Source organism: Poecilia reticulata, chromosome 1 (genome assembly GCF_904066995.2).
Source record: "Poecilia reticulata chromosome 1, P_reticulata-male-v2, whole genome shotgun sequence".
Lineage (NCBI taxonomy): Eukaryota > Metazoa > Chordata > Actinopteri > Cyprinodontiformes > Poeciliidae > Poecilia > Poecilia reticulata.
Genome location: NC_088830.1, coordinates 33,542,798 through 33,568,916, shown reverse-complemented (window position 1 = coordinate 33,568,916; position 26,119 = coordinate 33,542,798). Strand labels below are relative to the sequence as shown.

Here is a 26,119-nt window from a genome sequence, read left to right as displayed (position 1 = left end):
ATTAAATTTAAAACACTAATAATTAAAAAAAAATTTGGGATAACTTTTTTGTTTTCTATTTCAGTTTAAACAATTAAACGTGTTGTGAAAAAGTTTGTTGTTCTACATATGACATCCACAGCAGACAGTGGTTTCTATAGACACGAGAAACAGCAAGATTTAATTCCACATTTTCTATTGTAGATCACCAAAAAGCTGGCTGGCCACAGCAAAGGAACAGCTCTGTGGGTGTCGTCAGTCAGCAATGAGCTGGGCCAAATATTGAATAGTGTCCTGACTGTCCAGGAGGGTCCAGGACTGGACAAAATGGCTGCAGGACTGATGGAGCGGTATCGCCAGGCTGGGGCTGCACCTCCAAAGGTGCTATATGTGGACTGTGGCTGCTGTGTTAGTGAGGGCCTCAGCAAGCTGCAGGCCAGATTTGGAGAATGGCCAGATATTTACATTCGTCTGGACATTTGGCACTTTATGCGGAGGCTGGCTGTTGGTTGTACCACGGATGCCCACCCTCTGTATCCTGCTTTCATGCGGGCACTGTCCTCCTGCATTTTTGAGTGGGATGCAGGGGACCTTGACCTTCTTCGACGAGCCAAAGAAAGGCAGCTCCAGCAGGAACAGAGGCCAGGTATAACCAACACCATGGTGGACAGGCAGATAACAAAGAAGGAGTTGAGTACTTTCTGCCGTAGGAGGACACGGGGAGACGACATCACTACTGTCTTTATTGAACGACTGCTGGAGGAGCTGAATGGTCCAAAAGGGAGAGATTTGATGGGAGTTCCCTTGCTGGATGAAGTCAGAATGAAACACATCTGGGCTGTCCAAAAACGGCATGTGAAATGCATTCAGGATGTTCCAGGGATTCAGTTGTACACTGAGGTGGGCAGTGTCAACAAGAGCGGAATCAAGTTGACACGTTACCGCTGTTCACGAGGCTCTACATCCCTGGAGTCATTTCACTGTCATTTAAACAGGTTTATTCCAGGTATGTCGCTTTCTAACATGACTATAACCCTTTACTGTATATTTTTGAAAAACTGGATCAACCAGTATTGTTTCAAACACATTAATATGATGTTTTGTTTTTTTGCTTTTTTTCCAGGAACCAGTGCAAACTTGCTGAATTTCCAGCTCTACCTCCTGGAAGGCCTGAATAGATGGAATCAGGATCGGGGTTCTGCAGCAGTGACCAACAAACCATCGTCTCTTCTGACATATGCTGGAGACATGACTCAGTCCATAAATCAGAACAGCTTGAAGGTGCTGGGACGAGAGTACGTCCCACAATTTATGCCTCCTTCAAAGTACACAGGTATTACAAAATGAAATATGTGAAGGAAAAACAGTTGTAGATAAACTACAGTATAAAAAAATCACTAATATGTAACATGTTTAGGACTGTTTTACTATCAATGTGTTTGCGATTTTCCATAGGTGAGCTACTGGGCGTTGACTACCTTCTAAGTCAAACAGGAAAGCCACTGAAAGCCGAGCCTGACTCAGAAGAAACAGATGTTCTGCTGGAAGATGTGGAGGCTAATGTAGCGGAGGAAGATGAAGGCTTTGTGGATGAGGAAGCTTTGGACTTTCTAGTATCAGAGCTAGACGATGAGACCATTTTCTCTGCTACATCACAGCTCGAATCCTCCACCCAGCCCGCTGCCTCCACCCAGCCAGCTCCCTCCACCCAGCCAGCTCCCTCCACCCAGCCAGCTCCCTCCACCCAGCCAGCTCCCTCCATCCAGTCTGCTGCCTCCACCCAGCCCGCTGCCTCCACCCAGCCAGCTCCCTCCACCCAGCCAGCTCCCTCCATCCAGTCTGCTGCCTCCACCCAGCCCGCTGCCTCCATCCAGCCCGCTGCCTCCATCCAGCCAGCTCCCTCCACCCAGCCCGCTGCCTCCACCCAGCCAGCTGCCTCCATCCAGCCAGCTCCCTCCACCCAGCCCGCTGCCTCCACTCAGCCAGCTGCCTCCATCCAGTCTGCTGCCTCCACCCAGCCCGCTGCCTCCATCCAGCCCGCTGCCTCCACCCAGCCAGCTCCCTCCACCCAGCCAGCTCCCTCCATCCAGTCTGCTGCCTCCACCCAGCCCGCTGCCTCCACCCAGCCAGCTCCCTCCACCCAGCCAGCTCCCTCCATCCAGCCAGCTGCCTCCACCCAGCCCGCTGCCTCCACCCAGCCAGCTCCCTCCACCCAGCCAGCTCCCTCCATCCAGTCTGCTGCCTCCACCCAGCCCGCTGCCTCCATCCAGCCCGCTGCCTCCATCCAGCCAGCTCCCTCCACCCAGCCCGCTGCCTCCACTCAGCCAGCTGCCTCCATCCAGCCAGCTCCCTCCACCCAGCCCGCTGCCTCCACTCAGCCAGCTGCCTCCATCCAGTCTGCTGCCTCCACCCAGCCCGCTGCCTCCATCCAGCCCGCTGCCTCCACCCAGCCAGCTCCCTCCACCCAGCCAGCTCCCTCCACCCAGCCAGCTCCCTCCATCCAGTCTGCTGCCTCCACCCAGCCAGCTCCCTCCACCCAGCCAGCTCCCTCCATCCAGTCTGCTGCCTCCACCCAGCCCGCTGCCTCCATCCAGCCCGCTGCCTCCATCCAGCCAGCTCCCTCCACCCAGCCCGCTGCCTCCACCCAGCCAGCTGCCTCCATCCAGCCAGCTCCCTCCACCCAGCCCGCTGCCTCCACCCAGCCAGCTGCCTCCATCCAGTCTGCTGCCTCCACCCAGCCCGCTGCCTCCATCCAGCCCGCTGCCTCCACCCAGCCAGCTCCCTCCACCCAGCCAGCTCCCTCCACCCAGCCAGCTCCCTCCATCCAGTCTGCTGCCTCCACCCAGCCAGCTCCCTCCATCCAGCCAGCTCCCTCCACCCAGCCAGCTCCCTCCATCCAGTCTGCTGCCTCCATCCAGCCCGCTGCCTCCATCCAGCCAGCTCCCTCCACCCAGTCCGCTGCCTCCACCCAGCCTGGCATTGCAGTGCCTATGTCAGAGGTGGGCATTCATTCTAAGCTGTAGAATTGAAGAAAAATAAAATAAAACTTCAAATAACTTCTACATTTTTTATGTTGTTTATGTTTTCTCAGGGTTTAGATGAGGTCGGTGTACCAGGCCTGGACAAAGTTGACAGCTTGGCTGAGTATCTGGTGGAGCTAAGGAGCAAAACCTCACTGGTGCTGAACAACCAGGAGGTCAGTAACATACGTTGTTGCTTGCTGCAGACATGCACACGCCTTTCACCTCACTTGCATATTGCTGTGTCCTCATGTATAATTGTTTTATTTTCCTGTTTAGGTGAGCTGCATTGTTGCTCTGTGGCAGAACCTGCTGGAGTTTGATAAACAGAGGGTGGTATTTGCTGCAAGGCATCAAGAGAGATTGAACACTGGGAGGTTTAGGTCCCCAAGAAGAGGCAGGAATTTACTCCTGGGGTTGAAAGTGTGAAGAGGCATGCTTTAACCACTCCAGCCCCATCTGCCCAATGGCCAGACTGCTGCCGCCTGGTGGAGACCATCTTTGTCCGGCTGTGCAATATCCATCGTAGTCCAAAGAAAAGAGGGGCAGGCACAGTCTCCAGGTGGGATTTAATCCTTCAAGACTATAGGAAGATCAGGCAGCTCGTTCTAGCAAATGGAGCTGTGATGGGGCAGACAAACTTGCAGCTAGTGGATGTGAGCTACACCACCCTGGTTCAGTGGCATAACAGAAGGGTCAAAAGGCAAGAAACCGCTGTGGTACTTCAAGGGCTAAACCTTCCCAGCCGGTTTTCTGTAGCTGCTGACCCACTTCTGCCTGCAAATATACGTCCGCATTACGGCGTACCACATTCAGGGCCACTGCATACATACAGGCTACCATCCAACACTGTGGGGCAGTCAAAATTAAAAAGAAAGCTACAATTCACTGATGGGACAAATCCATCAGGACAGCGGCAGCTTCTCCCTGCCCCACCCAAAAGGCCTCAGCTAGTGGCAATTACTCCAGTGGTACCACAGGGATCTGTTATCCTCACTACCCAACAGCAACAGAGTTTGTGGAGCCTCTCCACCCCTCCTCCACATGCTTATGCTGTGGCCCCTGCTCAGGGCTCTGCTCTGGCCCCTGCTGTGGCCCTGTTCTGGCTCCCAGAGCAGCCCCTGCTGAACCTGATAGAGAACCTCGAAAACTGACACGCAAAGTTTTGCACAATACATGCAAAAAATGCGGGCAGTTTAGAATTGCTGAAACAGGACACAGCCAATATAGAGGGCAAATTTACTGTCCCTCTAATGAAAGTCTAACTAAAGAGCAGTGGCTGGAACAAATTAAAAAGAAAAATAAATGTTTTCTTTAATTTAAATAACTTCACAAACTGTTTCATTGTATATAGTTTTTATTTAGTTCACAGTGTTATTTATTTTGTTTTCGATTGATATTGTCATTATGCTACAATGTTTTTGGACTAACTAAACATGTTTCATTCACTGTCTTAATTGTTGATGAATAAATATTTGGTTCTTTGAAACCTATAAGGTCTATGGTCTTTTACTGTCAGTAAATGTTAGCTGATTCAAATTCTGAATTATTGGTAATAATTTTAAGCATACACCAGAAAAAAGATATTCACTTCACTCAAAAAGTACTTTAGGAAAGACACTTGCAAGAATATTTTAGTTTTTATCATTGTTTTGCTGTGAAAAATGAAAATAAGCACTGGGTATAATTAAGGACATTAAAATAGACTGTATCAAGTATATAGTATAATTTAACACTATCTGTAAAAAAAAAGCATTTAAAATGTTTTCAAGATACAAAAAAACAGCTGTTACTTCATAACACTTGAACATTGATTGTGGGAAATCTTTTCACTCAAACATTGTATGGCGACTGGTAGGATCGAACTCGCGACTCTGGGATTGGCCTCACTCTTCCCCTTTCTTCTCCCCCCCTTTTTTCCTCTTCTTCCCCCCCCCAAGCAGACTATTGTTCCCCAGCTTTAGCTCAGTCGGTAGAGCATCAGACTTTTAATCTGAGGGTCCAGGGTTCAAGTCCCTGTTCGGGCGGCATCTTTTTTCCCATTTCCTTCTGAAATGTTGGCTGGGCGTCAACATCGACCTAAACTTGTTCAGCTCCGTTTAAATACCTATATTGGGAATAGTTCCGAAAAAATACTGTAAATAAACCTGCAAGGAATCAGAACGAGAAACGAGGGCTTGGAATGAACAACATCTACCGGCGAGGAAAAGCAGGAAAAGTATTCTCCGAGGAAGACAGTCGAGAACAAATATGCAAGGAAAAGTAATATTCGGCCTGGAGTTCATAATTTTCATATTAGTCAAACTCATGACTTTCCTTCCCAACACTTGACACTGATTTAAAGTAATCACTTCGTGATGCCTTCAGTCATATGATCGGAGGGGTTATATATAGAGGAAGTTAGAGAAAACTCCACCCATCCGGCGCGCCGTTATCCTCACAGGCGTGCAAATGATGCAGACCGTGTGTCATGGACGAAGTAAACACTCGAGAAAAGCTCCAAATACAGACAAGAGATGTCGAGATAAAATACTAATACTACTGCTACTGCTACTGCTACTAATAATAATAATAAGAATTAATAATAATATCTCTCCATGTCAAAATTAAGATTGAATTAATTAAAACAGTTGAATGTTTAAGTATTTATGTCACCAAAGGGGAGGAAATAACAAAAGGAAGTCAATACCAGAGATATTGTTCAAGCTTTTCGTTGGTTTTGTATTGAGTATCTTTACAAAGTACAAGTATAACAAGTAAATAAAGTATTTTCTAGAGAAAGGTGCAGGCTTTGCTGCATTAAACTACTCACAACAAAATTACACAAATTAAAAGCAATAAATAAGAACACAAACAAGAACAAAATACAAAGAAAAATAAATAATATCCTTGTGATATTTGTAAGGACATAAACAGCTTAGTCTCATAGTGAGTTCATATATTTGAACCAGGCTAATTGAATGATTGCAGTGTGAAAACTCGCCGTGCTGAGGCATCGTTTTGTGTTTTAGTTGTTTGTTTGCTGTAGTTCCTGGTGGTGGTCTGCCACTTCCTCTGTCTGGTTTTCCAGTGAGTGATGCAAACCGTCATAATCATAATCAGCAACCCAGAACACACAGCTGCAGAGTACCAGTGCTGGAACAGAAACTGGGAGGAATCTGGAAGTGCACACATCCAAGGACACGACATTAAGACATTAACCTAAATGTAAAAATATGCCGCTTGTTTACAGTTTATTATAACTGCACCTCGTAAAGCAATGCATTGTATATCATCTTGTAGATAATAATATAAAGAGCTAACAGGAGATAAAAAGTCTCTACCAAAATGGATTCTGGTTTCTTTCTCTCCGTTTCAGAGAAAAAGTCTCTAGGTTACCAAAATGTCTGTTTGTGGTTTTGATGGTGATGATGATCATCTAAAAACAGACTTTGTTATTCTGATTATTCTGATTCTGATTAATTGCCAAACTAGGCAAGAGGGGCAGTGTATAAAAACTAAGTACACCCCTGCTGCTTGGACGCATGTGATGTAAGAAGGTAGCAGACAGAGGATCAGCAGAAAGTTTGACAGATTGCTGCTCTGAAGGTTTGTGTGTGTCAACACAATGCCAGGATGGAAAGACATCAGCAAAACCCTTAGCTTATGTTCACACAGCAGGTCTTCATGCTCAATTCAGATGTTTTTCTGAAATATTATATTTTTGTGTGGCTCACGCTGCGCATTAGTTCATCCTACTAATTAAATGCAACCGCAATCAGACTCCTGAACGGTTTACGACTCCAAAGCACAGAAGAAGAACGTTGGCGCCACACAGCGGCGCTCTGTTTACAGAGGTATTGATGGATGCCGTCATCTATAGATTAATGTTAAAGTTATCCAGCGATGGGAGCCGACAGTATCGTTACAAGATCTTAACAAGATGCAGGAAGCTGATAAAAAGAAATCACAGTGGAGCACTGACTGCAGCTCCTGGAAAGACGTCTGGATGTGGAGTCGGACCAGGAGTGGATGTGGTCCATAATAATAACTTTCACCCATTGATTACATCCAGATTTCAGGCTTGGTGCAGGATAATGATGCATGTCTCACATTAATGATGTAAAAGTCATTAAATGTACAAATCAATTCTGAAAAGATCAGAATTGTTCCGTTCAGATTGTGAGAAAGTCAGATTCAGGTCACATTTTCCTGCTGTGTGAATGTAGCCTAAGTAATCTCGGAAGGGTTAATAGAACCTCTTTGGGTTTGTTGAACTTTTCTCTAGCATTAGGGGGAACTCATTAACTCCATATCAACTGCTAACTTTTTGCATTTGTCATCCCTAGAAGTTCAGGACATAGACGTTGGAATCAGAGTATAAAAGCTGAAGCCCAGTGATGTTATCATATCAGGCAGATTTCTGCTGGAAGGAACAGTTTTGATGCTAAAACAGAGGAATGCTTACTATGAATCCGTGTTCCTTTTCCAATTATCACGCGTCCATTCATGCTGGCAATACAGTAATACAGGCCCAGATCCCCCACTTCGACACCAGCGATCTTCAGAGCTAGAGACCGATTCAAGAGACTCGCTGAATGACGAAGACTGAGCTGAAACACTGAAAACAAAGATTGTAATTGTTAATGTTTAATTTGGACTGTCACCAAAAAATGGAATCCTTCTGGATCAGGACTAAAAGTTCTGGCCTACACTCAACCGGCCGTCCCTCCCTGAGGCTGGCGTGGAGGACAATGGTCGGAATGAAGCCTGGGTTTTGTTTAAGCCACGTTGTCGTGTCGTACAGGTAGGAGATGTTGCACCCCAGTGTGACGTTTGATCCAAAGTGGACCTGCTGGACCTCAGCAGCTGGAACAAACAGCATCCAAAACCCGGACATGGTAATAAAACCTGGAGGGGATCAAATGGACCAAAGCAGAACAAGTTTAGGCAAAACAATCAACTTTCTGACAGTACCAGACCGAATGTGAAGATCAGTGGCTGGTTGTTATCTGAATGGATTGAATGAAGCATTCTTAGTACGTTCTGGACCCAAAACAGAAACCATGACCCAGAACAGTTTTTACTGTCAACACTAATGTGTAAGCAGGAATGGGGCAGGTTCTTGGGATCAGAACTTGATTGATGGAAACCCGACGGATGGATAGGACAACCAGGAAGTGACACTCAATCAGGAAGTTGAGGTTTACCCTGGTCAGATAGTTTTCCAGGGTTTTCTTGAGGTTTTCTTGCCTTGACGTCATGACAGAGGGAAGGATTGGTTTACTGTCTGTTCCCAGTAGAGCTCATGTCTTGAGCTCATGTCTTGAGCTCATGTCTTGAGCTCTACTTCAACACATGAGGTTGTTTCACCAAATGTAAAATAAGTGCATGACTGAAGACATTTGAGTTCTATGATCTGCTCAGTCTTTAAACCATGATTCTGTTAAAGCACCAAGTAGTTAAAAATATCAATGAATAAAATGTTTATTAAGCCACCAAACTCTGGATTGAATCTTCTGTTTGGCATTCAAAGAGGTTTTCTCCGTTAATTAAAAAACTAATGCTGTTGTTCTCGTCCCCAAAGTTCCTGGTTCTGTTTTTTCTGCTTCAGTTTGTAGATATTTATTTATTTTTAGATTAGATGTTTTTTTTTAGAAATTCTTTTACATCTTCCTCGTGGTTAGGATGGTAAAATGCATATCTTTATGCCAACTGCCACCATAATTCAATGTTCCCACATCTTCATCAAAGATTGTAATAAAAGCCACAGATTTATTGAAAGTCATCCCACTGCGTGGAGGTTTACACAGTGATTCCACTGGCTAAACTTGAAGCTATCAGAAAGTAAAAGATTTTTGCATTACTTACAAATGAGAATCATCGTAGTCCAGTCTGCCTTCATCTGGTTTATCGTTGTGTAGGTGAGAGCAGCTTCAGCTTCTGCAGACCACTGACTTCCTTTGAACAGCCCACTCTTTCCACTGAAAGCCCACTTCTCTCTTCTGTTTGATTCCCCTTCCTAAAACCTGTCAGCTTTGTTTGAGATTAAATCAAGATCAATCCAAAGTTCATGTCTGTGTTATGTAGTAGTTTTTTCATTTTGGGGTTTAATTTGAAGATAAATAAACTTTTTTTACGGGCAGCATGAATTGGGTTTTGTTGTGCTTCCGCGCTGAAAGTGTGAAATGGCTAAACAGGAAATGAAAGCCACAAAACTAGCAGGTATTTTTAACGCTAAGTTATGGAAAACAAACAACGGAGATATAATGGAACTAAATAAACATGAATATTTAAACCACAACTTTTGCTTTGTCTGTGTTGCTAATTGAAGATGGATGGAAGATGAATAAATCAGATTAATTTGAATTAAAATAATTTAAATTACTTTACTCTGGCAGGTGTGCTTTACTTTCTTTTGTTGCCATTGGTGATCTTCAAATTTGCAAACAAAATGTTATCCAAGGGTAATATCTTTTATCAATCCATGTAGGAATCATTTAGACTGAGCTGGATAAATATATTTAGTGAATACTTTATATTGAATCTCTCATCCCAGACCAGTCATAAGCTGCCCAGTCATTCCTGCTCTAGTGTGTCCCTGTCCTTTGTGCTTTGTATGTTCCTAAACTTAACAGAAATAAAAATACCGTCATAAAATATGTTGGTCTGACAGGTCATGACTTATTAAAAGGCATCAAGGAGCTGTTTGTAATTCCCCAGTCTTTCTGCATGGAGTCTCCATGTTCTCCCTGTGCATGGTGGGTTTTCTCCAGGTACTCCGGTTTCCTCCCACAGTCCTAAAACATGACCGTCAGGTTAATTGGCCTCTCCAGATTGTCCCTAGGTGTGAGTGTGTGGTTGTTTCTGTGTGTCTCTGTGTTGCCCTGCGACAGACAGGTGACCTGTCCAGGGTGACCCCGCCTCTCACCCGGTACGCCAGCTGGAGAGGCAGCAGCACCTCCCGACCCACTAAGGGATAAGGGTGTTAGAAAATGGATGGATGGATGGATCCATCCATCCATGTTGCTGTTTTACTATTATGATCTTTTTTATTTATATGAGAATATACTTTGTTTTGATTATATCTTGTTAAAACTAAAAACAAGCTTTCTTGTTATAATGATATAATGTTCCTGACTTTATTGCCCATTTAAAGACTTCCATACTTTACAAAAGTTGTTGTTTTTTTATTTTATGTTATTTTATTATTTTTTTTATTTCCTTTATTTAACCAGGTAAACCCCGTTGAGGTCTAGATCTCATTTTCAAGAGGGACCTGGGCAGAAGTCTGTGTAACTTGTGTTAAAACGCAAAAGTTATGCGTGATTTTAACTAGCCCATATGCAAATGAAGATTGCGTCATTACGCAACTACCTACTTTTAGAACAACCAATCGCTGCCCTCCTTACTGGGGAGTTGGCCACAGCGCGAAGCGGCTTCATGGTGTCCTGCTGACAGGAGTCCAACCAGCTGACTGCTCTGCTGTCTGTTAAACAGCGATGAAAGCCCCGCTGGTTCTGACAACTTAAGAACTGTTCCGAATTTAAAGTGACGGACTGAGAGGACCGGAAGAGAGCGGAAGGCACCGGAAGACGGAGCGATCTGAGGTGAATCTTAGCATTAGCTTGTTTGTAGCTGTCAGTGCTAGCATTTAGCTCACTTAGCTCGTTCCTGCCTCTGACAGAGAGGCAGGAAGAGCAGGTTTTTATTTCCAGTCGTCGTAGTAACAGTTAATATTCTTCTCGGTCAGATAGTTTCTACAGAAAACCCAGGAAGATCAGGTTTTATCTGGTGTGGGAGTCCAGCCTGAAATAAACCTTTTAGTTCAGAACACGCTGTTCTGAATCTTCTGGTTTCAGTCTAAGTGACATCACCATTTATTTTTGACTTAGTTGAAATTTAAATATTTTCTATTTTCTAAAAAAACAAAAACACTTAAAATCCAGGTGTTTAAATGTTTTGTGTTTTTATATTGTCGTCCATTTTGTAACTTTAAAATATAGTTTTAATTCACCGGTTATTGAGGTGGTGATCAAATCAGTAAAATTAGTTTATTAAAGATTGGACAAAGAATCAGGGACGTGTGTTTTATTTTTAATTAGATTTAAAATTCCTACCTCGAGGAAATTTGAAGCACGTTGTAGCTTTGTGGGTTTTTATTTAATTTTTTAATTTAGTTGAATTGAAACTAAACTTAAGGATGAAAAGAAGATGAAACCTTTAAAACTGATGAATACATGAAGACTGATTGTTTTATACAGGCAGTGAAACCAGGTGAGCAGCAGGTGGGCGTGGCCTGTCTGTCTCCACCTATAAATCAGGTTCCTCCCTCTATTTTTCACCTCCGGTTCTGTTTGAATGACCCGCAGCTGCGTGTTGCTGCGGGCTGCAGGTTTTTTTGTTTGTTGTGATTCTGCTGCTGTTTCTTTCTTTCTTTTTTTTTAAACAATATCCTCCCTGACCTCCACCTGAACCTCAGCTACTTTTGTGCCAGAAGGAATATTGTTTAGTCCTATTCATCATCAGTCTGTGGTGCTACTGTGACTTTCTCTTGATGTGGTCCAGTGGTGCCCATGTTACAGAAACATGATTATGTTTAGCTTTGATAAACTTGATTTTATTTGGTCTTCATGTTTTCTTTTTTTATCCTGGTAATCAGAAATGTGACTCTGTCCTTCGCCGTCAAACATCTCTGCTGTAGTTTGATCACAAAAAAAGCCCAACTCCTATTTGGACTGACCTCTACCAGGCCTTGGAGTCATTAATGTGGAAATAAACCTTGATCCAATACAGCGTAACATTAACTTTAGGGTGTTTACGCTAGTTTCATGTTCAAACTGTCTTTTCTATCCATCACATTGGACAAGGATCATATCCCCTACTCCAACATCTGTCTGTATATTCGGCCAGATGGCGATTTAAAGAGGAGTTTTGAAATAGTTGTAACAAACCGGAGTCCAGATAAACTGATTCATGATATCTGATTAATATGATGTTTTTTTAGGATGGCAGGAGTGTTTGACATCGACCTGGAGACGGAGGACGGCAGCGACACAGAGGTGAGCAATGATTGCATCACACGTCGCCGTGATGTAACAAAGACGAGCAGTGACCTCTAACCTTTCGTCTCTAGGAGGACGCGTGTGAGGTGATGGTTGTTGAACCTGACAGGTGAGTTCAGACGAAGCCCAGACAGATGTGGGTGCCGCAGCGAGCTGATGTCTCCTGTGATGTCATGGCAGCGGTCAGACGGAGGAGGTGGAGCTGACCAGTGAAAACGTCAACAGAGACAGCGAGAGAGTTGGACCGGACTGCTTCGAGCTCCTCACCGTTCTGGGCAAAGGGGCCTATGGCAAGGTGAGCCATGCTCTGCTGTTGGTGTCTGGTTTCAGAACATGTCTGTCATCAAGTCATCAGTTCTGCCACCTTTAAAAAAGACTGAAACGGAGAGAGAACAGTTTTGGCTTTTTGGTAGCACAACATCTCAGTGAAGACTTGTAGGACCATGCTGGTTTAGGATGCACACCACCAGCCCGGTTCAGTCCGGTTTATTCCAGCTGCAGTCCCTTTGTCTAGAAGGTCGGGTTTGTTTTTGAAGGTGTTGATGCGAAATCAAACTCTGATGCCGACCAAACTCCGGTCCGCCTACTGACCTCGGTCTGGGTTCGGTTGAAGTGAATTCAGCTGCGGGTCAAATGCATATGTGAACACCAAGCGGACCGGAGACCGCTCCAAAAGCAGGAAGTGGACTACAGCACAGGGCATTCTGGGTAAATACAATCAAAACAAACACACAAGTCTAGCTCTACCAGGAGAAATGACTTGTGGTCAAAGACAAAAAATAAATCCTACCAAATCTGACGCCTCCGTTTTTGTTTCTATTTTGTGAAGAAGGAAATTGTGCTCTGGGTTTTTGTGTAGTTTCCTTTAGTAGTTCTTGTTGCAGCGCCCCCACAGGTGAGGAGGGGAACATGTGTTTTAATTAGTTTGGTTGGTTTGACTCGGAGCAGTGAGAAAGAGAAACACAGCAGCTGGAGATGGAGCAGATGTTGCAGGCCTGATAGATACCAGGACAAACAGCCAGGCATGGCGGTGAAGGGCTGATGCTGTGGCCCCTTGCATTCAAATATGAGTAGTACGATCTAAAAGGTCAACAGCAGGATCAAAGCAAACCGGATCCGTATCGATATCCAGTCTGATGGAAAATCAGGTCTGCTGATGTTCACAGTCTGAAACTGGATGGATTGGCAGACTGGTCTGAAAATGTCTAAAACTTATATTTAGGATTGAATCTGGAGTTTTGTGCTGATCTATTTTAACAATCTTCAACTTCCTGTCTTTCTTTAAGGTTTTCCAAGTGAGGAAGGTTCAAGGTCCCCAAACAGGAAAGATATTCGCCATGAAGGTCCTGAAGAAGGCAAGTTGGTGCTGGACCTGGGCTGCCTCCAGTTTTTATCTTCGATTCAAATTTGGACAGAAATGTGTCAATAAAGGGAAAGTTTGTAACATAAAACACAAACGGTTTTAGAGAAGTGAAAAAAATAGGATAAATTACTAAAGGGAGAGATGCTGAGTTAGAAATGAGATGCAGGTGAGTGAGACGGTAAAAGAGAAGCGGTGCAGACAGCTGACAGAGAAATGGTTCAAAAGATGAAACAGCATTTAATATTTAGACCTTAGTTTAAACATTTCCCTGACTCCTGCAGGCGAAGATCGTCCGTAACGCCAAAGACACGGCTCACACCCGAGCCGAGCGCGAGATCCTGGAGAAGGTCAGACACCCGTTCATCGTGGACCTGCTGTACGCCTTCCAGACGGGAGGAAAGCTCTACCTCATCCTGGAGTGTCTGAGCGGTGAGCTGGTGAAACCCGATGATGATGATGATGGTGATGATGATGGTCATGACCTTCAGCTGTTCTCTGGGTCACCAGGAGGAGAGCTGTTCATGCAGCTGGAGAAGGAGGGAATCTTCATGGAGGACACGGCCTGGTGAGATCTCTGTCTGCGTTGAGGTCAGAGAGCGTCGTCGTGGCGATCCTTTCAGGTGACGCGGTTGAACTGTTTTCCAGCTTCTACCTGGGAGAGATCACGATGGCCCTGGGTCACCTGCACTCCTACGGGATCATCTACCGAGACCTGAAGCCTGAGAACATCATGCTGTGTCAGCAAGGTGAGGCAGGCTGCCAGGTCGTTACCCATAAGCAATAATCACATCCAGATGATTGTATTGATCTCTGCGTGGTCAGGGCACATCAAGCTGACTGACTTTGGCCTCAGTAAGGAGTCCATCCATGATGGAACCATCACACACACCTTCTGTGGCACCATCGAGTACATGTGGGTAACTGCACACACTCCACACAAAAACACACAAAAACGCACAAAAACACCTGAACCTGAAGAACAGAAACATTCAGAAAACACAATATTTGGTCTGAAAGCACTAAGAGTCGCTACCAACTGGTGGTTTGGGTTTGTGATGAAGTTCAGACTCACATTTCACGATGTTTCCTCTTCACCAGGCAATCGGAGATGAATGTTACTGGCCTGTTAGCGGCTGTAGCGCCGAGTCGTGTTGATGAAACCAGACTGGTCCAGTGGCTGGTGTCTGTCACAGAATATTCTCTGAATATCTTATTGGTTTCTGTAAAATAAAGCTAAGAAAACTGCTGATGTTTTGATGCATTAAATATTTAATCTTATTTGATGGTTGTTATGGATATTGTGATGTTCTCTGAACGAATGAGGCAGTTGGTTCAGTCTTTTTCATCTATTGAAGTTTCTGAAACCACAGCTGCTGCAGAGCGCCTCAGCAAATACCAGAAAAACCCAAAATGATCACAGTGTCCATCACACAGACACACACAGGCCAGAACCAATCACTCTCACACCTCAGGGAGAGTTACAGACCACTTAACCCAACAGTCATGGTCCTGGACTGTGGGAGGAAGTCAGAGAACCCAGAGAGAACCCACACATGCACAAGGAGAACCTGCAGAAAGACGCCAGGCTGGGATTCAAACCCAGAACCTTGGTGCTGCTGGCAGCGATGAGACCAACTGCACCATCCACAAACACTGGTCTAAACACAAACCGAGGATTCATAAGTGTTTTACTCAAACTGTTGGTTTGTGTTGTGCTGCAGGGCTCCAGAGATCCTGACCAGGTCGGGTCACAACCGAGCCGTGGACTGGTGGAGCCTCGGCGCGCTGATGCACGACATGCTGACTGGATCGGTAGGCTGAGAGAAGAAGCACCGAAACAGTGAATCAGTATCTCATGTTTTTATCGTTTCTTCTGATTCCTGTTGCTAAGCAGCGTCTGTCTGAATGTTTCCGTTTAGCCTCCGTTCACAGCTGAGAACAGGAAGAAGACCATCGATAAGATCCTGAAGTGTAAAGTCAACCTTCCTCCGTACATCACGGTCGATGCCAGAGACATGATCAAAAAGGTCCAACACACACACACACACACACACACACACACACACACACACACACCGTGATTTCACATTGTTTTCAAAGCTACAGTGAATGAATCCAAACATAGACCCTATAAAGTGCAAAATATATATAACTTTTTACAATAATCAATCAACTATTGGACTTTTTAACCATTTCTCTGTCATATTTGGTTATTTACCAAAATGCTATCAGTGTTTCCAGATTTCTGCTCCCTAATCTGCTTCAGAAAGAGAAACCTGCTCATAAAAAATCCATTTATTCCACATCCAGCCCTCAGTTAGATCCACTCAGCCTGGAGCGGCTTTTCATATTTCTGTTTACAGTCATTAGAAGTTATTGTTGAACCAGGAATGTGTTTATTTCCACAAAGCAACATGGAAACAAAACTCAGATGATATGAATCATGTCAGATTTCAGCAGATGTAAGCTGTGGTTTAACATGAACGTGAAAACAGAGATATTAAATTAATGCAGCTGGAGAAAAATGGACTTCTTCACATTTGAGTTTAAGTAAAATATCATCATGAAATGAACTAGTCATTGAAACAAAATCCTTCTGCTTTATGCAGAAACACAAAGGTTGACATTTTCTGCTTTCTTCCCATTATTTGGACATTTTGGCTCCACTCTGCTCTGTAGAACTGACTTTTATTCACTGCTGACTGATTCTAGCCTGATGCAGATACTAGAAACTGAGGCTGATTGTGAGAAGCTGATGCAACGCTGCCACCTGCTGGCAGAACTGAATCCTGCAGCGTTACGACTTTAAAATGCTAAATGACAGAAAAATAAGTTAAAATGATGTCATTGTGAAGTAATTATTAATACGCATGCACACACACACACACACACACACACACACACACACACACAGTGCTATTATAATACAGTCTGAGCATGTGGCAGTCAGATGAAGCTACAGCGACACGCAGCACCAAATGGAGTTATTTTCCAAGTATGATGAGGTTTTTTAAGTCAAACTGCAGAAATCACTAAATGTTTCTCTGTTTCATTTTTTTTCCAGCTGCTGAAGAAGAATCCGGCTCAGAGACTCGGCTCTGGGAAAGACGACGCCGCTGACATCCAGGTAGTCGCTGCAGGTCGTCTTAGATCAGAAATGTCCTCTGCTGTCCAACTCTGGGGACGTTCAGGTGCAACGGCAGCATCTGGATGAAGGTTTCACACAGAATATCCAAAAGTCTTCAAAATCTAGATGAAAAACAACCAAAAATAAGATCAACAATATACTGTACAAGATCACAACATGACAAAATACTGTGCAGTTATCAGAAATAGAAATATCATGCTTTCCGGTTCTGGAAATGGAAAGCATTGCACATGTACATCATGTGCTGCACATCATGTTTTCCTGAACTGCCCATCAAGGAGTGCAGTTCAGGAAAACATGCAATAAAAGCAGAAATGTTATTTAGGAGTAAAGCAGCAGCAGCAGGAGGTGAACATGTTGGGATCAGTGACGGTTCTGGAGTCTGACAGCTGCTGGCAGGAAGGATCTGTGTCGAAGCTCCTTAATGCTCCAGGATGGGAATCGGGTCAGGAGACAGAACAACTGGATCCTGGATCCAAGCGGCTTCCTCCTCATGGAGGCTGGAGTTTAAATCAGAACCGACTCCGTTTCTGAAAATGTTGCCTTTGACTTTTCAGATCTGCCGTTTCCTCCGTTAACCATCAGGTTTTGATGAGTGAATGCTGGATGCTGTTTCTGAACTTTCAGCTTTTACAAAGTGCAAACAGTGGAAACGTTGATTGTTTAAAGGCTGAACGAAGTGCGGCAGCATCGTTAACCTTTCCCTGGTGTTTTCCTGTTTCTTTGCAGAAACATCCGTTCTTCAGACACATCAGCTGGGAGGAGCTGCTGAACAAGCGAGTGGACCCGCCGTACAAACCGCAGCTGGTTGGTCTTCCTGCCGTTTCCACATGTGAAGCGTGTTCTGCTGTAACTCAAACATTCCCTCCTGCCAGCACTCTGAGGAAGACGTGAGCCAGTTTGACACCAGGTTCACCAGACAGACGCCGGTGGACAGTCCGGACGACACCAGGCTGAGCCACAGCGCCGAGCTCGCCTTCGCCGTCAGTCCATCAGCCTCCATGTTCTGGAACGTTTTCCTTTCTTTCCTTCAGCTGTTTTAGTTTTCATCTCCTCCGGCAGGGTTTCTCCTTCGTGGCGCCGTCGGTCCTCGAGAGCCTGAAGGAAGGATTCTCGTTTGAGCCGCGATCGCGTCACGTCCGCCGCCACAACAGCAGCCCGCGCACCCCCATCAGGTAGGAAGTGGTACTGCAGCGGACAGTATTCATGTTGCACCATTTTATTACTTCTGAAAATCACTTACTAGTTACCAGACCAGCTAGTTTCTTTCATCTGTCCTGGTAAGTGGAAGTTTATTGCCATAATCTGGATGACATTCATACAGAAATGGGTCTTAAATCCACCCATGATGGTCTTAAAAAGTCTTAAATTCCAGTTTTCTACTGATTGGTGTGAATAAACAGGTCATCACAATGAAATCATACAACTTAACTTTAGATATAGGTTTTGATTTCCATCTCAACTTGAAAAAGTCATTTGAACCTTTATTTCAACAGCTACATTTTGTTTGCTAAAATGTTTTAAAGTTTGTCTGCCTTACTGAAGTGGAGGGATGAAGGAAATCCTTGGGTTGGTCAGAAGACGTTATTTTTCTCCTCAGTCCTCTGAAGTTCTCTCCGGCCGGACCCTTTAAGTCCAGCATGGACGGGGAAGCGGACCTGTTCTCCCCCACGTCTCCGCCTGCCGCTCCGCCTCCCGGCCCGCTGGAGAACGGCGCGGCGAGTCAGCCCATCAAGACGCCGTCCAGGAACAAGAAGAAGAAGGAGCATCGGAGATGAGGCCCAGGAAGAACCAGAGGGATTCTGTCTGCTCCACGGATCATCGTCTCTGTCTGTTCATTATTCAGCTTTCATTTAAAGCTCTGAAGTAACCAAACGACTAAATCCTCCAGACTGCGGCTCCGCGGAGCAGAAACTCCTTCTAAATCTAATTAAAGGACAGGAAGGCATCGATTTTCCTTCAGCAGCTTCCCTGCGTGTTTCTGGGGTCGACTTGAGATTTGTGATGGATGGACTGGAAACTGTGAGTTTAATTACAGAGGAAGCTCTGATTTAAGGTTTTCCAGTAATGAGTCTGTCAGAGGTCAGCCGACCGTCAGCCGACAGGAAGTTAAACCTTAACGCTTCTGTTCTTTTGGTTGCTTTTATTTATTTCTGCACGTAAAAAGAAAACGTGATGACATCAGTCTGCCTGTTGGTTCGGTTTGACATTTAACCAATCAGAGCAGACTGGGCCTTAAAGAGACAGGAGCTAAAAACTCAATAGGAAAAAAAAATCACTGAATTCAGCTTTGAAATGATGAGTTTGTAAATTATAACAGATTCTGTAATGACTGTATGTAGAAATCTGCTGAATGATCCATGCAGCAGGATGTTATGTTTGTCTCGTCTTTTTTCTCTGGATCTTCATGTCTGCTGCCAAACTTGTTCTGATTGGACCGATGGACCGGTCCAATCAGAAACCCAACCGCTGACCACACAGAAGCTGTTTCTGCAGACCTGCAGGTCAAACCGTGTTGGGTCAGAGGTGTTTATTTCCCCTTCAGTCAAGCCAGCAGGGAATCACTCGGGAAGCTCCTCCAATCAGGAATCAGGATGATCCGGATGATCAGGGACAGCCTGGTTCTGGTCCCAATATCCTGTTTTATCAAAACCATTTTCTTCAAAGTTTTTATCTTTTTCTCAGCATTTGGCAGAACGTCCCTCTAAACGGACTTGAGTTGAAGGTTTTGGGTTTCCTTCCACAAGCCTCTCAGAGCTGGAAATCTGATCCGTTCCTCCCAACAGAACCGGTGGAACTGGGTCGGATCTGTTTATTCTGCCGAGTTCCACCTCCTCAGCCATGCTGCTTCAATATTTCAAACTGATTGAGTTGTGAAGCGCACCAGTCCCTCCTGCAGCAAAAGGTCCAGTTTTCGCTCCATCAAGCGTCACCAGCCTGAGGGACGTCTGGCTTTGGTTCCACTGGGATTGGTGGCTTCAGCCCACTGGACCCGTTTCATACCAGAACCTGTTGGTCTGTGGGAGACGGAACCGGGTCAGAGTTCACGTTTACCTCAGGTGATGTGAATGAACCAATCACTGGCTTACAAAGCTGTGACATCATCAGCTGGCCTGGCCTCAGAGCAGGGCGTCAAACTCCAGTCCTCTGCTGTCCTGCAGCTCGTAGATGAGCCACAGGTAGAAAACACTGGAATGAAACGGCTTCATTTCCTCCTCCTGGTTTGGGTCGGGTCTCCAGAACCGTGATGACCTGATTATTCTGTTCAGGTGCTGCAGCAGAGGCTCATCTAAAGGTTTCAGGGCAGCGGGGGACTGCAGTTCAACACCTGTGCTTTAAAGGAACGGTAACCTAGGTGTATGTACATTTCTGACTTCCAACAAAGTTAAATTAATCAGGATTTGATCAAATTGAAATGGTCATTTTAACCTAAAATAAAATCAAATGTCAGAAATGATTTAGGTTGAGATTCAGAGATTTTCTTTTGTTTTGGCAAATTTCAGGAGCCTAAAATATTCCAAGCATTAAAAATGCATTAAGTATTAATTTTAATGACTTTAGGAAACTTGTCACAATTTTCTTTCCTTATTTTTCAAAATAATTTTAAGCTCTTCCTCTGAGTGAATCGATAAACTGATATCATTTCTGTAGATGAGAGAATCTGACTGGATTCTGTTCGCAGCAGCCGTAAAGAGCCGGCGCCGGTTCTGAGCCGGCCTGGTTTTGGTTCTGAACCAGTTAAAAGTCTTCAGATTTCCTGGGATGTTTTCAGAGTTGAAATCACAGAACAGCTTCGGAGTGAAGTGGAAAGTTTGTCTGCTGAGAAGCCGTCGCTGCTGAACAGCTGCTCAGAGTTTATCGATTAAAATCCACCAGGAGGCTGAGAAACTTTTCCCTGTTTGGATGTTTTTGTTCCTCCAGGATCCGTTTATACCCTCAGAGTGATGACGGGGTTAATTGTGTTCAGACCCGCCTCCCCATCATGGTGCCAACTTTACATGAATCCAGTTTTCAGGAAACGGGAATTAAAACTGATATATATATAAATATATATATCTTTAGATATTTTCAGGGTTTTGAAACACATGAGCTTCCATTTGGGTTTAATTTTTAAAGTTGTTTCCTTGTCTGCAGTGTTTGGATCAGCATCATTACCTCTGACTGGGTCACATCAGAAAATGATTTACTTTGTCGGGTTTTGTTTATTTGCATAATTTACTGTTATGATGAAGAGATTTGAAGAGGAATAATGAACCTCTGGACTTGTACAGATATGTAAACAGTAAAGAACAAAAAGTTTATATTTGGGATTGTTTTGTTTCCTCTGACTGATGAATGTTGTGAATAAATCCTGGGATGTTGAGACGTTCAGTCATTCAGTTCACAGAAAGCAGCTGGCGACTGAGCAACAGGGTTTGTGCATTAGTTTTAGATCGTTGTGCAGAGACACAATGTTCACAACTGAGATTTTAAAGTTAGTCAGAAATTTACAGCAATAATTTAAGGCATTTAGCATGTAGAGGAAAGAATGGGGTTAATTTTACAGCCATATTTTCACTTATTCATTCATATGTCAGATTCAAACTAAATATTTAGTTCACTAAATAAAAAGATGAAACGACTAAATGCAGCTTCTGTGGAGAGAAAAAAACAGAAAAGTTAACAGTAGTAGAAGAAGAAAGCGAGGGGAAATGGTCCAGTAGAACTTCAGGAATAAAACCTTAGAATGAGGCAGAACCAGGGGGATCCGTCTGACCGGACCATAACATCAGAACTTCTTCATCTGAGTTTTGGTCAGGAATCTTCCTGGATCCAAACCCAGTTGGAAGAAAATGACTTTTTATGACCCAACATTCGTCTTTCGTGGCGAAAGCTTTAAAGGTGTAGAAATATTTTTTCCTGTTGCATAAGAGCAGCGAGACCTCCCAGCTTCAGCCGCCTTCCAGAACCTGGATCCGGTCGTTGTGCAGAACAATAAACCCGTTTCATCACAGAACAATAGGAGAACAGAACCTCAGTGCATTTCTGGAATGATAAGTGATGCAGTGTGGATCCCCTGCCAGATTCACTCATGAGCATGTAAATGTTGACGGAGCCTAAAGTTGGTCCAGCATGAGAGCAGCTCAAACTGCCAAACTCCCGTAAATAAACGCTGGAACACGTCTGGTTGTTCACCAAACAGGTTTCAGAAGGAGCTCCAGTGTTTTCTGCCTGCAGACTCTGCGGTTGAATCAGGAGACGTTCTGTGCTGAAAGATTTGATCAAACTGCCTCAATAATGAGGCTGCAGCTAAAGGAACCGGGCCAGAAGCAGATTCTTCAGAACGGAACCATGATGGAGCATTTTGGACGAGCTGCTGCTGAGAAAATAAACTTTTACAGTAATGAAAATTAGTCTCAGCTGGAGGAAAGCAGAACTGGTTGAACTAAAGACGGAATAAAGCAAAGAGCTGCTGGACAGGAGTTAAGATGAGGAGAATCCACCATGTTTTTGTTGCAGTATGAAAAGGAATGAAAGAGACGAACAGGAAGTGAGTTTAGGTTGTAAAGTTCTGAACCGCCCTGAGATCTGAAGCAGAGGAAATATTTGATTTAAAGAACTTCTTCTGGAATATTTTCCTGACTTTGGGAATCTCCATGTGAACCTGGAAGACGAAGCTCAGCTCAGCTGGGCGGATGAACCGGGTCACTGGTGTGAACAGAGACAGAAATGTGACTAATTTTGATCATTCTGGGTCGGATGTGATCAGCTGCTCTTGGTTTTGACGTTTCACCAGATTCATCTTGGATTCATTATTCTAACTCATTTAGCTCTAATTCATAACAAATTGTTTTTTCACTTTAAACAAAATAATCTTTGTATTGGGACCATTCAGGGTAAAGCCCATATGGGTCCCACAAACTTCTGCGTGATACCAATGTGATACCTATAAAGCAGAGGCGTCAAACACATTTTTATTTCGGGCCATATCAAAAACCTGAATGTTCTTAAAGGGCCGCTTGTGCCAGAATATATTGATAGAACTAATTAAATTATTAAAATATCAATAAATAGCTGTTCCTCCAGGATTCTGTGATTGTTTTAGTGCTTTTTTTCTGCAACCAAAATTACATATTTTGTGGTGCCAATTTAGAAATTAGGAAGGAATTAGGAATTTTTATGACATTTTAGCTAATGTATGATATGAAATGTGACTTTTTATTACATACCATATCAATTATGGACTATAACTCGACATCAAGTAAGGCTGCCGTCACTTAAACTCAATGTTTTTGACCAATTTTGAGAAAATTTGCACTAAAAATCAGAAGAAGAAAAAATGCGGAGATTTGTTGATTTTGTGTGAATTTTGCAGATTTGTGAAAAACTGGAAGAACGTATTGATGTAATTTTGGAGTCTAAAGGGCCACAGAAAATGCTACGGCGGGCCAGATTTGGCCCCCGGGCCTTGAGTTTGACACATGTGCTATAAAGGGACCCATCTGGTCCGGCCAGTGGGGGGTAGGTTGAGTCAACCACATGGGCCCCATCCAGGTCGCCTTGTGACTATGCAGAATCTGAACGGGTCCAGTCACACATGTCAGATCCGTGTTCAGGTCCGGTTCGGTCCCAGACCGGGACGAAAGAAACTGAGGAATCCGCTGATGTGGGAGCCGAAGCCACTTTTCCTCATCTGTCTTTGATTTTCCGTTTTCCAGGGGAAAACGTGGCTTTTGTTTAAAACCCAGTTGCGAAACTCTTGAGAGCAAAGTTTTCACAAAGCAGTTGCACAACCGGCTCTTAATTAACTTTCCTCCTGTCGGCCAACATGTTGCCTTAAGGGTTAAAAGCTGCTTTTCCTTCCCTCACTCCTTATTTTCCAGTAGAATCGTGCATCTTGTCATTTGAGTCTGGTTTTAGATGCAGATGTTCGACTTGCTCCTCCATGTTTGCTTCTTGCAGAAAGACAGAGGAGGTGAAGGAGCGTGTAGTACCGGTGGTGACCAGCCAGGGGCAGCACAGAGCAACTTCAGCGACAAATAACAGGAGAAAAAGAGTCCTGGGGATAATCAATACCATCTTTTAATATTTTCTTTCTTTGTCTTTCCTCTGTAGTGAATCCTGGAAGGTGACGGATGTTTTCAGTCAACATCCTGCTGCAGGAAGTCCTTCTGCTCCTGTTGTGACCTTTAACCTTTCTAACTGCAGGTTGCCTCACAGCTGCAGGACACCAAGCAGCTTCACGGATCCCACATGGAGCGGTTCTGATTCTGGTTCTGGTTCTGGTTCTGCTCTCCTGCAGAGCAGCTCTTCTGTCTCTGGAGAAAAATGAATCTTCACATCAGAGCCACCGTTTCTCTGCTGCTTCCAGCGAGTTTCAGCCTCGTTCTGGGTCCGACTGTGATGAGCTGGATCTGATCAGATCACCTGGTTCTGGTTCAGTTGTCACCCCCGGACCCGAGCCGTTGGACCTGGCCACACTCGGTCCTCGGGGTAATCTGCTCCGCTCTGCCATATTTGGGCCTTTATGAGGTGAAGACATGATGGCTGCCAGCAAACATCTGGTTCTGTGTAAAACCTTCACAAAGTACTGGACCCGCTCAGCAGCTGCAGACTGATCGGGTTTTATGTGATGGACAAACAGCTCAGCGCATCAATTTAAACTGAAGCATGAACTGACTGGAGTTACCAAAAGAATCGAAAGCAGACGCGTTTCGTGTGGTTGCCATGGGAACGGGCCCTGGGCATTCAGACACAAACCTCCACCAGATGTTCTGGTTCTGGTATCAGATGTCCTTCAGAGAACAACCAGCATCATGAAGACCAGTGAAGTCAGTGTTTCGGCTGTTTTCCAGTTTTCCAGAAGTTTGTTCCAGATTTGTGGTGCATAGAAGCTGAATGCTGCTTCTTCATGTTTGGTTCTGGACCTGGTTCTGGTGCAGAGCAGAACCAGAACCAGAACCAGAAGACCTGAGAGGTCTGAAGGTTGATCCAGTAACGGTGGGTCTTCAATGTCTTTCTGCTTGAGAACAAGAAACAAAAGTAATTATTACTTTTACAATTAGATACAAATTCAGGCTTTGAAGGGTTAAACCTGAGCTGCATAGAAAGAACGACCTAGTTAAAGTCCAGAACTAAATGCAACTGAGAATCTGTAGCAAAATGCAGGCCACACTTTTCAGATTTTTCTTTCTGGAAATGTTGGAAACCTTTTCCTTCCAGTTTATGGACAGATGGACTTTCTTCGACCATCAAACGTCTGCTCGTTGATCCCAGGATCTCTGGTTCCTCCATCTTGACATCACGTGACCCCAGTGACCCCTGTGACCCCTGCCTGCGTCCAGGCGTCCTCAGCAGGAAGCCATCTTGCTCTGGGCTTATTCACAGCAGCGTGTATTTCCAGAGCTGACCCTCATCTGCGGAGCCGTGATGACGGAGGGAAGGAGAACCCAGCAGGAAGCAGGACAGGCGGGAAGAGCGGAGCAGGAATGAAGAGAGACGACTCGGGACAGAAAACATCCCGAGCTCCTCCAGAGAATTTCCTCAGATTTGTTTTCCCGTAAGTGTTGAGAGGAGAGCTCTGACAGCGAAGAGCAGATGTTGGACCGTAAACATGAGCCGCGCCGGCGTCAGACAGAAAACTGACCCCAGAGGTCAAACAGGGACGACCTTCTGGGATCAGCCACCTTCAGACGAACAGCCATTTCATTCTTCAGTAATAAAATATGATCACGTGAGAATATTAGTAGATTCATATTTATGTTTTAAGATCTGTCGTCTGATTGGTCAACGTCTGCCTCAGCAAACAACCTGAAGCTTCCTGTTTTCCTCCAGAGGGACGGAGGCGTCGGCACAGTTTGAGGTCCAGGTGGAACAAAACGGATCAGCATCATGTAAACTCATAGTCAGTAAATATGAATATACATTCTCATTTATAATTATTAAATGTGTCATTTAATCAATAAAATGTGTTTCACTAAGTGAATATAATTAACTGAAATAAATGGACTTTAATAATGTAAATCAGGAACCATGTTCCTCTCTACTGATCAGTTTCTCCAATTATTTAAATGGCAACAACAAAACAAAGTATCTAACATAAACACAACTCTCTTTAGATCCTTTACCAAACATTTAATTTCACAACAGGATGTAAAAAGTAATAAAAATGAACAAACACTAAATGGAGCTGAAACAGGAAAATAAGTAAGAAAATCCTGTTTTGGACGTCTGATGGATTTTTAATATTTTATAAATTAGAAGCCTGTAGAATTATTTTCCCTTTATGTAAACTGAGGAATCAACATGTTTGAATCCTTTCATTTAGATTAATGGTCCAGCTGAAAACTCCACACATTTCAGGGAAACGTCTTATCAGCTCTGACTCGTTTCTCTTCCTGCTTTCTTTCAGACTTCCAGGCAGCGGCTCTGGACCCGGACTCTGACTGGACGCCGGTCGGTTCTGGAACCGGACCAGCTCAGACGGAGCAGCAGAACCTCCTGAACCTCCTCTCATTTTAAATTCTGATTAAAAACCAAACTGTGATTGATTGGTTCTCTTCTGGACATTAAACACATGGTTTGG

General features: G+C 44.3%; 1 protein-coding gene, 2 long non-coding RNA genes and 1 other non-coding gene across 5 annotated transcripts; 3 read left to right on the top strand and 1 right to left on the bottom strand.

The window, feature by feature from the left end:
* Positions 1-2,789: 2,789 nt before the first annotated feature.
* On the top strand, positions 2,790-3,382 carry LOC145549566 (uncharacterized). Its single transcript, XR_014085513.1, has 3 exons — positions 2,790-2,978; positions 3,071-3,175; positions 3,279-3,382. It is a non-coding gene; the product is annotated as an uncharacterized LOC145549566 (long non-coding RNA).
* A 1,574-nt stretch (positions 3,383-4,956) lies between these two features.
* trnak-uuu (transfer RNA lysine (anticodon UUU)) lies at positions 4,957-5,029 on the top strand. The gene has a single exon. It is a non-coding gene; the product is annotated as a tRNA-Lys (tRNA).
* A 783-nt stretch (positions 5,030-5,812) lies between these two features.
* LOC108166162 (uncharacterized) lies at positions 5,813-9,832 on the bottom strand. Of its 2 annotated transcripts, XR_014089336.1 has the most exons (4): positions 8,850-9,832; positions 7,692-7,889; positions 7,447-7,599; positions 5,813-6,157 (listed from the first exon to the last, which is right to left on the bottom strand). It is a non-coding gene; the product is annotated as an uncharacterized LOC108166162 (long non-coding RNA). The 2 variants fall into 2 exon arrangements; XR_014089335.1 differs by lacking the exon at positions 5,813-6,157 and having other exon boundaries at positions 6,498-7,599.
* A 544-nt stretch (positions 9,833-10,376) lies between these two features.
* On the top strand, positions 10,377-20,917 carry LOC103472417 (ribosomal protein S6 kinase beta-2). Its single transcript, XM_008422053.3, has 16 exons — positions 10,377-10,588; positions 11,986-12,040; positions 12,115-12,152; positions 12,224-12,338; positions 13,330-13,398; positions 13,688-13,835; positions 13,914-13,971; positions 14,052-14,152; positions 14,229-14,319; positions 15,128-15,218; positions 15,326-15,433; positions 16,471-16,533; positions 17,284-17,361; positions 17,430-17,537; positions 17,617-17,729; positions 18,155-20,917. The coding sequence occupies exons 2-16, from the start codon at positions 11,987-11,989 to the stop codon at positions 18,330-18,332; spliced, it is 1,413 nt and encodes a 470-aa protein (XP_008420275.1). The 5' UTR covers positions 10,377-10,588; position 11,986; the 3' UTR covers positions 18,333-20,917.
* Positions 20,918-26,119: the final 5,202 nt, after the last annotated feature.

Bases quoted from the DNA above. Each gene is read 5' to 3' on its own strand.
- LOC103472417 (XM_008422053.3), top strand. From the start codon at position 11,987: ATGGCAGGAGTGTTTGACATCGACCTGGAGACGGAGGACGGCAGCGAC. The intron at 12,041-12,114 runs GTGAGCAATGAT...TTTCGTCTCTAG, and splicing joins AGGACGGCAGCGACACAGAG to GAGGACGCGTGTGAGGTGAT. The intron at 16,534-17,283 runs GTAGTCGCTGCA...GTTTCTTTGCAG, and splicing joins ACGACGCCGCTGACATCCAG to AAACATCCGTTCTTCAGACA.